General features: G+C 39.7%; 1 protein-coding gene across 1 annotated transcript; it reads right to left on the reverse strand.

The window, feature by feature from the left end:
* Positions 1 to 7,862: 7,862 nt before the first annotated feature.
* Positions 7,863 to 11,359, reverse strand: LOC140554566 (hydroxycarboxylic acid receptor 3-like). Its single transcript, XM_072677705.1, has 2 exons — positions 11,012 to 11,359; positions 7,863 to 10,673 (listed from the first exon to the last, which is right to left on the reverse strand). The coding sequence occupies exon 2, from the start codon at positions 10,605 to 10,607 to the stop codon at positions 9,633 to 9,635; it is 975 nt and encodes a 324-aa protein (XP_072533806.1). The 5' UTR covers positions 10,608 to 10,673; positions 11,012 to 11,359; the 3' UTR covers positions 7,863 to 9,632.
* Positions 11,360 to 12,273: the final 914 nt, after the last annotated feature.

The raw sequence follows: 12,273 nt of genomic DNA on the forward strand, positions 1-12,273 counted from the left end.
CAAAACACCTGGTCCTGACTGAAGATTTGTCTTCACCTGTTAATGGAAATGCATTACCCTATCAGTAATTAGCATGGGCAGCTAGCTGAATATGGATAGTATGATTTTAATTATCATGAGAAAAATGTAGGTGAAATTACGCTACAATAATATCTGACTTGTGTTTATATATATATATATATATATATATATATATATATATATATATATATATATATATATATATATATATATAAAAGACCCAGCCCAGCCCTATACGTATTCTCCCCCTATCACATGCAATGCCCCAGATACCATTGAAGGTGGAGACCAACACACTCCCCAACACATGTGCAGCCAGCCTCTTTTTCGAACGGCCAGTAGACGTCAGTAGTAGCCAACACCGCCCTAGAGTGATGTAGGAAGAGAGCGCAATCTACCCACAGTGCAATCTACCCATCCTGGAGGGAGCAAAGCCAATTGTGCTTTCTCTGGGCCCCGGCTGCTGATGGCTAGCAGCACAACCTGGCCTCGAACCACTCGACCTGGACCACTCTGGCTTTGCTTTTTAATAGTGATTATTTTTTTGCCTTGAATGTGCTATAGGCTCTGCTATCCACCAGATTGCTTAGGTGGAACAGATCCTCAGACAAGTGCTGCACCTGCTGATTTGGAACATGAACTGAGGGCATGAACATTTAATATAGGGGAGAGTGAAGAACAACATCATGCAGGGTAAAATATACTATGGGTTTTTCATGTAGTTTAGCATGTGATTGTGATTTTGATCATATTTAATCCTCTTAGTTCTGTACGTTTTCCCAAGGTTCATATTTGCACCATAAAAGTAACTTAAATATAGGGAGAGACGTTCATAGCAAAAATGTATGCAAAAAATGTATGTATTTATTTATACAATTTAATTTATGCATAGAAATGTATGTTATATATGAATATATGTTGCTGTGCATAAAGCAGGGTAAGGGTATTTCACTGCAGTAACAGGGTTTTAAATGGTTTAAAGATGACTGAAGAATTGTTGTTATTCTGTTGTTTTTATTATATCAATTTTGCTTTAATATTAATTAATTGCAAAGGTGATAATTAATTTACATCATGTTGAAGTGTTGATTCAATGAAAATTATGTCAGTTAAAATGTCAGTTAAACATTGATTTAACATCTGTTAACATTCTAACATCTATTTAACATCTATTTTACATGGCAGATTGAATGTCTCCTTGAGCAACAAATAAAGATCAAATTTAATATCAATTGATATTAATCGATTTTCTGAGTTGACAGCTCTACTAATTCTCTAGTACCTGTATGGAAAATCTGCTTTTACGCTGGCTTCCGTTCTGCAAGCTTCATTAGCATCTCTCCTCTGACGAGAGTTGGCCTGAGGTCATACCCAGGCTCTCTAAATTATCTTGTTAATTTGTGTCTCTAGGAGACGTTCATTGTGATTCGAAGGAGCTTTGAGAGGAACTACATGGCTTATATGTTTTCATAATGACAGCAGCTAGCGGAATCTTAATTGAAACTTAATGGTAGCCACAGGTCAAAAGAGCCATCTTGTGTCAGCTTACAGGTCATATGAAAACATGTCATTAGCATGCTTGGATGAATTCTTGGCCTTTTTGTCATCCAGTATGTTTAATACACACTGTGTTCCAAAATGCAGATCTTTTCTCAGAGTCCTGGAGACCATTGAAAGCCCATCCTACAGTCCTAAAACACATTTGTATGCATATGAGCTCAAGCCAAACTTGCAAACGTATTACTTCCATTAGACATTAGAAATATATCATGATGTATGATGATATATGACTTTTGCAGTTACTGTGAAAGGTTATATGTGGTATTGGCATTATGCATACAAGGTTACAGTGGGATAAAGGGGGCCAAATAGCTGTAATGCTACTGAAAATTCTACAGTATTGTGCAAAAGTTACAAACCACATGTTTTTCATTTAATTGTCAGATAGGTCAGTCAAAAGAACCATTAGGTACAACTGATTCATTTTCAGCATCTGAAATAAAAGCAGAAAAGCTTTTCTTTTACAGAAATCTATGTACACAGATTCACATGTTTCAGTAAACAGAGACTTGCTTTCAGTTTTTTTTTATAGAAATCTGCATTTTTTGCTTTTCGCCATCCAAGTAATCCCAAATACATTCAGTGATGTTGACATCTGGAGGGTGGAAGTCCATTGTTTGGAGAACAGCAGCACCTTTCTACACATCCAGACTCACATGGTTAATTTGTCTTCTCATGGTGGAAGTGCATGACTTCAGATCTGCAGCAAGAGTGAAGCTTGATTTTCTCTTTTCTCTCCAAAGGATGCCCAGATGGGATCTATTTACAACCCAGTAAATTTACCTTAGATTGAAATATGAGGACAAAATGACAAGCTCTGCTTATATTGACTGGTTTACGTCACCATCACAGCCACATAGCACAGCAAAGCCTCACATAGCATAGCACATCTTTGTTTTTAGCACTGTAACGTACCAGACTTACCAGAGGTGCTGCTGTCCCCTCTGTGTTCTCTTGGTGTCCAAGCATTCCCTGGGCTTACCTTTCTCACATGCTTTGGAGTTACCTTCTGATGTGTAATTAGCCCTACTCTGAGGCAGTCCAATTTGTTTGCACTAGATCACCAATGTTTACTGCCCCCTGGGTTCATATGTCACTCTCTCTCTTGCTCTCTCTTCTTGGGCTGTAGTCTGCTGGACCTTTCGGTCTGTCCTCAGATTTCCAGTTCCTCAAATCAGGCTTGATATACAGTCTAATTGTTTAGCCACTTCCCATGACCAGACAGTTCGGACCGGCGGATAACTTTTGCAGGTCTTAGATAGGGGCGGTATAATTCTAATAGGATGGATTGTTGATGTAGGATATTGAAACAAATCTGAGCATTATGTTGAACGCCCTGTTTTCTTTTTAAAACTGCCAGGGTTGTCTTATGTTACAGTTTGTGTGTTGGCACACACCCAAAAACATTTGCACAAGCACTGAAAAAGGCAAGGTTTATTAAATGCCCCTGCAGTGGTTTTCATTTAACTTCATTTGTCACAGGCAGCACCCATTAAAACACAGTATCGGAACTGTAAATGAGCCAGCTGTTAGGAGGCACCCTACAGTAAAACACAGTAGTAACACAAGTAAACACTCCTCATGGAGTAGAATTCTATTAAACATTCACACAACAGCACAGACTACACATATAACACACTAAACAAACAAACACACATACAATCAAATGACATACAAGCTTCATAATCAAAATACACACATGTGTAACCATACAAACGGAAACTCCTTCAAAAACCAATTCAGGAAACATTTGAATTAGAGGTTACTCCTTTTTAACCTTACGAAGCCTTCTTAGGCCTTTCTTAGAGTGACCCAGCCAGCCTTCCTCATTCAGACAGAAAGGGATTTGCAGTATTTCAAGACAGGCTTACGTCTTGCTACCTAATAAAGACATTGCAGGAATTCAGTACATGAGCAGGCTGGCTGTGAGTGTGTGGGAGCTTTTTGAAGTGCAATCATCTCCAGTGGCAGTTAAGAGAAACCTCCTCTGCTCTTACTGCTGCTTGCTGTTCAAGCCCTGACAGCATGACTGGAGCACAGTTGTCTATAAACTGGGCTCATAACAGTGTTATGTGTGTTTGTCTGCCATTAAACAATGCACACAGTGCTGAAGTGAAAAGTATGAAATTAGCTTATATTCCTGATCTTTTGAATGAAAACTAAACACAATTACTACTGACATGCATTGCCTTGCAATAGCATTTACCCCCCACCCCCACCCCCCTTACCAACCATATAGATCTCTATGCCAATGTTTTTGACATTTTTGACATTTTGGTCCATTACAATAACACAACATAACAACATTGGAAAACATTTAAAGAACCAATTTAAGCCAATTTAAGCTTTCTAAAATACTTATTTAAACACTGAACTTTTAAGAGTATATTTAATATAATTTACCTTCTCTGCCACTTAAATGGGTAAACTGTAAACAGAACCTCCCACTGGATCGACTGGAATTTGGGTACAAAGGTAGCACAGGGGTAATGGAGGCTACGTTAATGCTTAATTTTTATCTGTAAACATCTAGACAAAGAAAGTACTCATGCTCATTTACTTCATATAGATTTTTCTTCAACCTTTAACAAAGTTCTACCACATAGCTGAACATTTACTAATCCACCAAATGACTGCATCAGTGGCGATTTTTCGAAGATTGCAAGGGAAGCCCAGCTTCCCCTAAAACATAAAAAATTAAATGGTCAAATATGTACAGTTGTGTTAACATTTCATTGACTACAAATACGTTAGAACGCGTTCATCTCGAAGACGAGATTTGTGATTAGTCAACGGGACTGCATGTAACTTTTTTTTTCATTGCTTCAAAACTTGCCAGTCATTAGATTTTGTCCCACCGTGAAAGCTGAGCATCCCATTGCAGATTTCGCAGAAGTCGAAAGACAAACTGCAACCCATTTATTTGTATATGCTTGGTAAAATTACTTGATCATTTCCATTGTTCCTTGTTTCAGTTTTACATAATTTTCACATTTCATAAAATTTCATAATTTCCTTGTTCGAGTTTAATATTTAATATTAATATTTGTTTCATAAGTTTGTTCAATCAATCATTCATACTGTCGTAGAGAACTAGCCAGCTAGCAAGGTGCATATTATGGCAGACAATGCTGATATTTTTTACCGGATTTTGACAAATTTTATGATGAGCTTCCCCAACAATAAGCTTCCCCTCTTTGAAAGACCAGCAGCCGCCACTGAACTGCATAAAACAACACAAACATAGCCATTTTATTAATTATCCAAAACTAACAGTGATCCTACTTAAATGTACTGATAATAATAACAAAACAGTGGCAAATGACTATGGTATTAATAGTTTGTAATATGGTAAATTATAAGTAAAAATATATGACATATATTATTAAAATGAAAAAAAAGACTAAATTATCTAAACAGTCAATCTTTTTAAAAGCTTATACAAGTAAACCTTTCTGAAAGGCTTTATATTTGTGTGTGTGTGTGTCTATATGTCACTGTCAGGAGGTGTTTTTATGTTTATGCTATTACTGGCTATGTGTATTGCTATCTAAATGTACTGGGACACCTCACACTCCTGACATTTTCTGAGTGTTTCCAGCTTTGTTGTCGATAGTACTAGCAGTACTTCAGCAGCCATGTTGAAGAAAATCTTGCTTTTATAAAGTCTGTACAGTGAAATACCTTTTAGGCTGGAATGTGCTTGTCTGCCATCTGCAGATACGCTCCAAACACAACCAAGTCAGTGAGAGAGGGTCTCTGAAGAGAAATGCCTGCTTTTACTGGATCTGCTAGATGCATATAATTATTTGCTACCAAGCGATGACAACCAACAAAACATGAAACGGTGACTGAATCTAATGGGAGGCAACACAGAATAATCTGCAGAAGCAATGTAGGTCAGGCCTGAGATTTTGCTGCTCTCAGAAGTGACGCCACATCACGTCTCTCCCTCCTTCCTCCCCACCACCACCAGTTTGTTTCTGACGGCTGGATTGGCAGGATCTGCGCAAGTCCTGATGTTGTAAGACCTGGGCTGATGATGGGGCCTACGCCAAAGATTTTACTTATCAACATACAGTTTAACTTGCTAATATTGTTCCCATTTCATCATTTGTCAAGATAACATTTATGTATTACTGCACTCATGTCTCCACCTCTACACAGCAATGCAACTGAAGTTGGAGTAGCTGGCTTCATAAAGTTACTGCAAGGCCAGCATGGTGAAAGCAGTCAATACATTACCATAATATCCATTTAAGGTGATCACAGATTTGAATGGTTCAGCAAGCACTATGCCTGGATTCTAAAGCGGTGGCAGACCTTTTACAGGCCCTATGATTAAATCAACATAGCTCATATTACTAACTAAAAAAAAAAGCCAATGAAATGATGCACCTTTCAGCAAACATGTCAGTGATCATGTTGTGTGTGTGTTCAGCTGATGGTATGGTTTACCACACAGACATTTGTGTTTATCTGTATGGAAAATCATCATCTTTCTCACTGCCAGGCTATTGCTTTTTGGAGGAATACGGTCTGATAATTCCCTGAAAAGGGATTGGGCAAGTCATTGCAAACAATGTGTTGAGGATGAAAATGAGGTGCAAGGGGAAAGGTGATTCATTGTGTAGGAATGGTACACAACCTGGCCCCAACTTGCACAGTTACAGTAATTAAAATACAGCGTTAGACCTATCCAACATGTTTCTGTACTCATAAAGTTGTAGCTTCATAGCAACTACTAGCTTTCTAGCAGCAGGCCAAAGAAATCATACACATAAAGAGTATCTTCACTGCAAGTGAACCTCTCTCCTTGAAGTTATTGATGATTCTATAAATGGTTCTATACATTTAGATGTTGATTCAGATCTTACAAGCAGCATTGTCCTTGCCTGTGAAGCCCTTTTTATGCAATGAAATGATGACTGTGTGTGTTTCCTTGGAGGTAACCATGGTTAACAGAAGAAAACTTCAAGCACTACTGCCCTTTTAAAGCAACCAGTCTGCTCTTCTAATCAGCATGATATCAGCTGCCCTGTCCTCGTTTACACTTCCTCCTCAGCTACTGAGAAGACCACTGAAATGATGTTAGCAGGCCATTTTGTGGCAGGGCTGAAATGCAGTGGTTGGAATGCAAATTTTTTGTTCTTTTTCATGGCAAGGAATGACTTTGCGATTAATCACCCTTCACAATTCACAGTCTTCATAAAAGCTGAAACTGCAAAGTTTCTGTGAAATCCTATATTTGTGACCTTTTGCCACAACTGTATTAATTGAGTATTTTGGCAGAATTGTTGGAGTTGCGGGGCACAGTGTAATATTTTTTCATGGGGCCCAAGATTCCTACTACTGCCATATGACAGTCATCATATTCTTTTGGATTTCAAACAATCCAGATTTCTCTCATTTAATTTTAGTATGGAGAAAAGTGCAGAAAATAGTGAAAAGCTCATTTTACTTGCAACATGCTAACTACAGTAGCAAAGGACTCCATTAGGGGAGAGTGAGGTAAGATAAACCCCCAGCTTTACCAAGGAAGAAGAATGTGGATGAAGCTCTGCTTTGCTAGACTAAGCCCACAATGGTTGCAATGTGGGAAAATGAGCCAGAGCCTGGGGTTCAATCAATGGTTCATCTTACCCACTGATGTCTACATGAGGTAAAGGCAACTGTGTAGTGTTAGAATTAGTGTTGCATCCTATTATCGAATAACTGACATTTTTTAGATATACACTCAAAGTGTAGCTATCAATTAATGCACCAACAATCTAACCAGCCAACCAGTCTTGTATCACCAAAGCTTTGAATCAATGTGTGTGAGTGAGTCACAAGCCTTGTTCATGAGGTTGTGGGCACCTCTAAAAACTTGTATATGGCACTCCTACATAAATAGGTCTTCAGGCTCTGAGAGCAAGGCTTGAGCCAGGCTGGGTCCTATTAAATACATAATACATACCAGATGTCATATTTGACACCACAGCACCTTTTTGGAAACAATGAGCATTGTTCATTGTTCAAGTCCAAATGTTGTCTCAAGGACATTTAATAATAAGAAACATATATATTTTGGTCCCAAACTTCGTTATTGAAATAACATAAGATAAGATAATCCTTTATTAGTCCCACATTGGGTAAATTTGCAATGTCACAGCAGAAAAGGGATAGCAAGACACTCAATTACAAAAACGTACATAAATTACAGTATATACACAAAATAAATAATAGAAGTAAAAAAGTAATAACAGTATAACTGTTTACAGATAATTGCAAATGACTCTTAATTGCACATGTGGGGGGGGGGGGTTGCACATTGTATTTTTACTTTGAGGGATCTCTGTTCCCTGAACATGTGTGTGTAGTTTAAGTGTGTGTGTATGTGGTCCGCTGGGAGCAGTGTTGGTTGTGTAGTCTGACGGCAGCAGGAAGGAAGGACCTGCGATACCACTCCTTCACACACTTGGGGTGAAGCAGTCTGTCACTAAAGGAGCTGCCCAGTGCTGCCAGAGTCTCATGCATGGGGTGGGAGCTGTTCTTCAGCATGGATGCCAGCTTGGCTGTCATCCTCCTGTCTCCCACCACCTGCATTGGGTCTAAGTCTAAGCATTCCAGGACAGAGCCGGCCCTTTTATTCAGTTTATTCAGTTAAATACCAGTGACGACAGCCAGTGGTGGTCTGACAAAACTAGGCTTGCCTTGACTATGAGGGAAGATCTGACTGAACCAACCACGTACATTTCGCACTGGCCTAAGAACAAAACAGTAAAAACGGTCAAATTCTAATGTAATAGCATTTCTTCAAATGCTGATGAGAGATTATTGTTAAACAGCCAATAGACCGCTGGCAGGCCGAACGTGTTATGACAAACTTCGATTTCCAAAGAATAGCCCCACCAGTTTCTACAGAAGTGTGTAGTAGGTTGAGTACAATGAGCCTTTAAGCTGAAGGCTTAAAAAAGAAATACAGCTCAGCTGTTTTAACATTTATGAGGGTTTTTGCGTTTTATACATGCAAACTTGAGCCTGCGGAACTGCTAACATGGCAAGGCTTATTAAACACTAAGGTGCATTACTCAGTAACCACAGAGACTTCTGTACAAACTGGTGGGGCTATTCTCTGGTGATAGAAGTTCAGTCCATAGGCTGTTTTAAGGGTTAATTAGAATGCAGGTACAATGTAAATAACACACAGCTCAGGTTCTGAATCAAGCTTTTATTATGAATATTATACTGAATATGAACTCTAAGCAAGCATATTGTTATTTATTTGTTGTTAAATGCTGTATGTTGTATCTTAACAGTGCTACAAACTAATTACGTTATGAGACAACAATAACAAATGTACTGGTTAAAACATAGATTTCCTATCTGCAGTGATTTGGAAAAGAAGAGGTTTTATTAGGCTTGCTGGATCTTCTATGAACACAACAGAGTCTGTTCATCAGTGTAATGTAAATGTCCTATAATAGTTGTGTTTATCTGGACCTTGTGTTTTTCCTTCCAGGTCTGTGTCTACTGTCTTGTCCCCCGTCATGTTCCCAGTCCGGTCTCACCTCCCATCTCCTATTGGTCTATCTAATCAGCCATTTGTTCAGTCTCTCCAGTCCTGCCTTGTGTCCAGTCTCCAGTCCATTCTGTGTACATGTCCCATCATGTCCAGTCTCCAGGTCTCCCCAGCCAGTCTCTTTTCTGGCCCCCAGTTCAGTCTTTTGTCCATATCTCTGTTTGCTCTCTTGTCTGTTTCCCAGTCCACTAGCAATTCTTAGTATTATGTTTAGTTTTATGAGGTAGCACAAACAGTAGTCAGGTTTTGCTTAGGCCCTGGCAAACCTAGGGTGTCTTAAACTTCCAATTGCAGAAGGCAGTGAATGCTGAAGGGCAAGGTCACCAGGAGCAGGAAATCAGCCAGGGAAGGGCCTCCAGGTGGCAGCTGAAGAGCCATTGTCATTAGATTCCCTATTAGGCCCAGCAGTCAGTCATTTTCATTAGTTAAGTTATGAACCACACATTTAACAGCCCTCACAAAAGAAAGCTCATCTGTCATGCCTGTGTTAACCTTCCCTTTCAGTGTTTGTGGCACGCCTACTCGGTGTTAGTTTTAACCCTACAAGTCGATAAGCTGACCGCTTTAAGGCATCACGGAACATGGAGCTGCAAAAGCCATAGATTACTGGGTCCAGCACACTATTCAGGTAGGTGAATCCAAGGGCCAAAACAAACAACTGACTGCTTAGTTCTATGACTTCACACTCCTTTCTCAGTGACGTCAGATAGAGTACATTCACTCCAGTGGCAACACCAGGAAAGAAGCATAGGATGAAAATACCAACAATTACCAGAACAATCCGAATGGCCTGAGCAAATTTTTTCTTTTTCTCAGTCTGATGCTGACGTAGGATACAGTAGATCCTGAGGGAGCAGAACAGCAGGACCATAAGAGAGAGGAAGAACTCAGATAGATAAACAACATAATGGACCAAGATCCCTTTTGGTAGCACCGAATAGTTGTTGAAGCTCCGGCAAAAAGTTATATTGTTTTTCTTGTTTAGGAGATCATTAGTCAGAAGAGGGAGCCGCAATGAGATCACCACAGTCCAGATGAAGCAAGCGATCCCAGCGACTTTCAATGAGCTGATGAAGTTTATTTCATGGTGTGGATGGACTACTTTAAAGTAGCGATTCACAGCCACTGCAGTCATGAAGCCAATGCTTGCCGAACGGTTGACAGCAAGCATGAAAAGGTTGATCCGGCACCAAGCGTTCCCAAACACCCAGTTTTCCGATCGCAGATTGTAGTGAATGCGGAAAGGCAAGCTCACCAGGAGCAGGAAATCAGATACGGCCAGGTTGAAGAGAAACACCACATTGGGCCTCCAGGACCGAAGGTGATGGCAGAAGACCCACAGTGCCATCAGATTCCCTGGCAGGCCCACGAGGAGCTCAACGATGAGCACAGGAGGCAGGATGGCCGCTACCAGGGTCTGAGCGGTCAGGTTACAGTGAGTCTCAGTGTCTCCAGAAGCCATTGTGCTCTTGATGCTGTTTGTACAACAAGCAGTGAATCTCAGACCCTAGATTCCTCTTTCGTCCTCCTGTTAGGATAGAAATAGCAAAACAGGTTGAAATGTACAAAACAACTAAGGCTTGCGTGCTTTGAGAGAAAATTAATGCAGAAGCTATCTGGAAGTGAATAGCAAAGAGCTTCCTGTCCTTTACAATGACTCAAATAAATGTGTTTCATGGAAAAACAAAGACATCATCAAAGGCTACACAGTCGTATTCTGCATATCAGAGTGTGAAATCTGATCTGCCTTACTGAATAGAAAAGGCTGAAGATGCTATCACAATCTAGGTGTATCTATGTTTTATGTTAATAACTGTAAATGTTCAAAAATAAAATGCAGATAGTTGATATACAAGGGTGACTTACCAGAGGTGATCGGTTGTTGAAACCCAAGGTTTTTTAGAGTTTCAGGATAAAATAGGTCTGCCTAGCCAGCATGCACTCAACACCTCTGGAGGAACTGAGGCAGAGTGAGCCCTTCTAATCTGATTTCCTCTTGACATTATAGCAGAGCAAAACGCTGTAGCTAGTTCTGTGGCCCTTCTGACGGAAACCCTGAGTCGATACGACACAGAGCTCTGTTCCTCTTTCTTTCAGAATGATTTCTTTTACGCTGAAAAGACACATATTTGTCTCAACAGGCTCATAAGCGGTTAGCTTTGCTCATAGATGGATCTCAGAGTGGGTTATGGGTTTCTCTGTTCTACCGACACACCTTTCTTTTTTGTTGTTGTTTTGTGTCTTTGTTTACAAGTCATCAACCATCACAATAATTAAATAATATCCTAGACCATTGCCTGGTCCCTTTTTGCAGTGCTTGGTCCTGTAGGTGCCGCCTCAGAGGCCTGATCCCTGAAAACATTCCCATTTTTCGCCCTTCTGGGCAGCCCTGCTTATGTCAAGCCGGAGGGACTACTTTCCCTAATGACTAATGGTTAAAACGAATTAAGCTGTGTTGGTGGTTGTTGTTGTCAGTACAGCTGTACATGCCTCTTAAAACTAATTCAACTTCATCACTAGTCCTCCAACTTGAACCCAGGGCTTCCTGTAATTTGATTCTGGCTGTACATGCCACAGCCTGCTGCCCGTTCTACTGAAGGCACTGATTGCCAAAGAAGCCTTTTTTTCCACCTAAACCTGTTTAGGCATGTGCTGGTATTTTGGATCATGAACAGTCGATTTTAGATACCAGACACTTTTTTGTGTGTTTGTTTTTTTTTTTTAACATAGAAAAACTGTACAGTAATGCAAAGTGTATTCATTTATTTGTACAAAGAATGTTGTTTGTTCATTGCCTAGACAAAAAAGCTAACTATGATGCAATTCTCTTGAGCTTTTCAGTGTGCCAAAGCTAGGGTGTGACTGTATGTGTGTGTGTGTGTGTGTGTGTGTTTTCTTTAAACAATGCTATATAAAAACAACTTTTGGTTCAATAAAGAACCTTTCAGTTCATTATGTTTAACAAACATCCCCCAGAAGAGGATCTTCAGAGAAATTGTTCCAAAAAGAAACTTTAATTATAATACATAATAATCAACAAATCATTCTATCTTAAAGGTGTCATATAATGCAGATCACTGCTGACCACAAAAAAAAACATGTATCTTCATTTTTGTCCATTTCCAGGT

Source organism: Salminus brasiliensis, chromosome 4, assembly GCF_030463535.1.
Source record: "Salminus brasiliensis chromosome 4, fSalBra1.hap2, whole genome shotgun sequence".
In the NCBI taxonomy this organism is placed as follows: domain Eukaryota; kingdom Metazoa; phylum Chordata; class Actinopteri; order Characiformes; family Bryconidae; genus Salminus; species Salminus brasiliensis.